Below are 3,247 nucleotides of genomic sequence, written 5' to 3' on the forward strand. Positions count from 1 at the left end.
CCGTTGCTCTAGCAAATGAGCTCCTTCGACCTAACCCAGCAGATCCCAGGGTCAGGTAACTCACGTTGGAGGTCAGCAGAGCATAAGCGGAATAAATGGTTGGAGCACCTGAAGAGTTGCAACTTCGCTCTCGAACCCTGGTAAGAAGGATGATAGGACCTCAGTCACATTTAACGATGAAACTGTGACAGTTTGTCGAGACGAACTTGAGTACCTGACCAAAGTCCTAAATTTGTCGATGGCCACGTCGTTCTTAAAGGCTAAACAATGGGCAGGGCGGTCCCGCTACGAAAGCCAGGCAAGCAACACAGCAGAACAATAGCGTTGTACGGATATGAGAATGCCATTGAATGTGCAGGTCAAGGAGCACACAATTCCGACCATCAACTCTACCAAAATACTCGCGGTCACATTAGACAGTATGTTCAAATTGGCCCGCAAACTACAACTATCTGAGATAAGGTCCTCAAGTCGATAGTCGACGAATACTAGTGCTACGCAATGGAGAAGTCGGTCTGAACCTGTCAGATAGACGACCTGAGAACTGCTATAGGGTGCCTCCTCATGGCACCAGTGGGAGACGAGGAGACGAAAGTCCATCCTATACTTCAGCAGAGCAATGTGCTTTTGTTGCAGTGTCTGTTGTTTTAGGATGGTTAGGACAATCATCCAAACCAACATAGAATGGATAAGACTCCCTCATCCCGTTGTGTCGGAAAGGATCTGCATGATCCAATTACCGATAAATTTTCCTCAGCGTTAAATGCATACAGAGTGAATGCCGTCCTCGTTAAATGCCATACAAAATTCGATTGTACTGCCCACAACTGCTCCACTGGAGAAACAACGTGAAGCCATATGGAAAAAGCGGCTGATGTCAACATTGTTTGTATGCAGGAGGCATGGAGTAAGTTTTACTGATTTTAAAATAAAAAAAACTATTATCCTTCTTACAGACATGCCATTTGCATTTTTGCACCCGTGAAAAATTTCCCTGGTGTGATTTTGCCGAAGAGGCCGAGCATGGTCCCACCACGAAAATGCTACAAGAACTAGCCAAAACCTATAATACGGTAATCATTTCATAGATATTGGAACGTGATATGGAACATGGCGAGACCATCTGGAATACCTCAGTTGTTATATCGAATCGTGGTCGTTATATGGGAAAACATCGTAAAAATCATATACCACGTGTTGGCGATTTCAATGAAGTCACCTATTATAGCGAGGGTAACACTGGCCATCCTGTCTTCGAAACAGAATTTGGTAAAATTGCCATTAACATCTGTTATGGTCGCCATCATCCACAAAATTGGATGATGTTCGGTTTAAATGGTGCTGAAATTATGTTCAATACTTTGGCAACGGTGGGAGCGCTAAGTGAACCTTTGTGGTCTATCGAGCCCCCTAATGCTGTCATTGCAAATAGTTATTTTGCAGTTGCCATTGATCGTGTGGGTAATGAAGAATTTCCCAATGAATATACATCGGGTGATGACAAACCGGCTCATAAAGTATTTGGACCATTTTATGGTTCCAGTTATGTAGCGGAACCAGGTGGCTCGAGAACACCGGTAAGTGATAATAATGTTTGTGATATTATTTGTAGAGGTTGACAATCTCGTTTCTGATGCTGTTGGATATTTTTCGGTTTACTTCGCAAAAGGAACTAGATAATTTAGTCACCATAGTTTATTTTAGTTCAATGGTACACGTCAGTTAATCCGGTCAATGAACGGACATATCTAAATCAACGATTGAACCTAAAGGAACTAGGTGAACGAGAACAAAATGGAACTGGAGCAAAAGAAACTTGAAAAAACGAAATAGCCGAATCTTATACCGATCATTCTTTCTTGGGAATAGTTCATTTGGCTGGAGCAAAAGGAATTAGAGGAACGAAATAAACGGATTTAGTTCATTTGGACTTTTTCGTTCCGGAACGATATATTTTCAGTGTCAAAAAAAATTTTGTCGGAATAAAAATCTAAAATTTTGTATTTAACATCATTTTAAGGCACAGAGTTTAGAAAAAAACAATTATTATTTTAACCCTCGGACAGTTTTGTCTGTTTTTCAGCCAAAACAAGAACATCAATTGTAACGGTACATTGGATAACCGAAAAATCGCAAAGAAGGAGAGTAATTTTAAATGTCGAATATATTCGACAAAAAAGCACGGAAAGGGTTAATTTGAGTGAGGTTAAAATAATTGTATATAACGGTTCACATCCAGTGATTTTAGCCTCATAGATCAACTGGACGCATATTCCAATTCCAACAATAACTTTTTATATGTTTCCCCTTAGTTTGATTAATGCGACACTGAAAAGAATTCAAATAATATTAACTTTAAATGCAAATACGTCAAGATAGTGTTCAAAATATTAAACGCTTTTTCTTCTTATGATTTTAAAGCTTGTCACGTGATCAAGATAGTCTCCTTATAACCGAAGTCGATTTAAATTTATGCCGCCAAATTAAGGACTTCTGGACATTCCGTATGACTCAGAGGCTGGACTTGTATGCCGAGTCATTTAAACCTGCCTCACAATTAGATTTTAAGTCACAAATTATTAAAGAATAGTTTATAAATATTTATGTACATACATATATTTTTTTAATAAATAAAAAATACTTTAGAAATTTAAAATACACATAAGACACTAGAAAGGGATACCATAGTCTTCAAGTCAACCGGTTTGTAGAGAGCACTAAACGTGGTATCAGACAAAACACCACTAAAGTGTGAATTCTATCCCACGTTGTTATGTAGCATCCAATGAGAGATGCTAGGCCGTGGAAGAGGTTCAACCAGAGATGAACTCGGAGGCTACAAATTAGGAGAAGCCTGATTTATTCCAATTTTACTTCTGTCACTAAGGAGTTACTCCCGTCTGTGAGAATTATGACGAATCATGACAATACGGGGTATTACACAGCTGATCCTGCTATATGTATATATATATATATAGAGAAGAGAGATTCGGAAATAATACGGATAACTCAAAGTGTGAAACCATTGCAAAGGAAGTGTTGGCATCAAGCGTGATTATCTGGACTTCTGTTTTCCGATATTAGCCAATAACCCCAAATGTATGATTTTGCATTGGAGAAAATCTACAATGAAGCCGACTATGCAATTAGCCTATAGGACGACGCGAGACATGATTTGCCTGACGTGTCTATAACCACAGCGCTAATTGAAATGTAGACTTTGAAGAAGTCGGAGCTCACTCTATTT

At 39.1% G+C, this 3,247-nt stretch overlaps 1 protein-coding gene across 1 annotated transcript; it reads left to right on the forward strand.

Moving 5' to 3' along the window:
- Positions 1-1,103: 1,103 nt before the first annotated feature.
- On the forward strand, positions 1,104-2,321 carry LOC133334570 (beta-ureidopropionase-like). The gene is made up of 2 exons (XM_061542885.1): positions 1,104-1,577; positions 2,313-2,321. The coding sequence occupies exons 1-2, from the start codon at positions 1,104-1,106 to the stop codon at positions 2,319-2,321; spliced, it is 483 nt and encodes a 160-aa protein (XP_061398869.1).
- Positions 2,322-3,247: the final 926 nt, after the last annotated feature.

This window comes from Musca vetustissima, unplaced genomic scaffold (genome assembly GCF_032173495.1).
Source record: "Musca vetustissima isolate MV318-11 ecotype Yass unplaced genomic scaffold, APGP_CSIRO_Mvet_v1 utg4378, whole genome shotgun sequence".
Classification (NCBI taxonomy): Eukaryota; Metazoa; Arthropoda; class Insecta; order Diptera; family Muscidae; genus Musca; species Musca vetustissima.

Bases quoted from the DNA above. Each gene is read 5' to 3' on its own strand.
- LOC133334570 (XM_061542885.1), top strand. From the start codon at position 1,104: ATGGAACATGGCGAGACCATCTGGAATACCTCAGTTGTTATATCGAAT.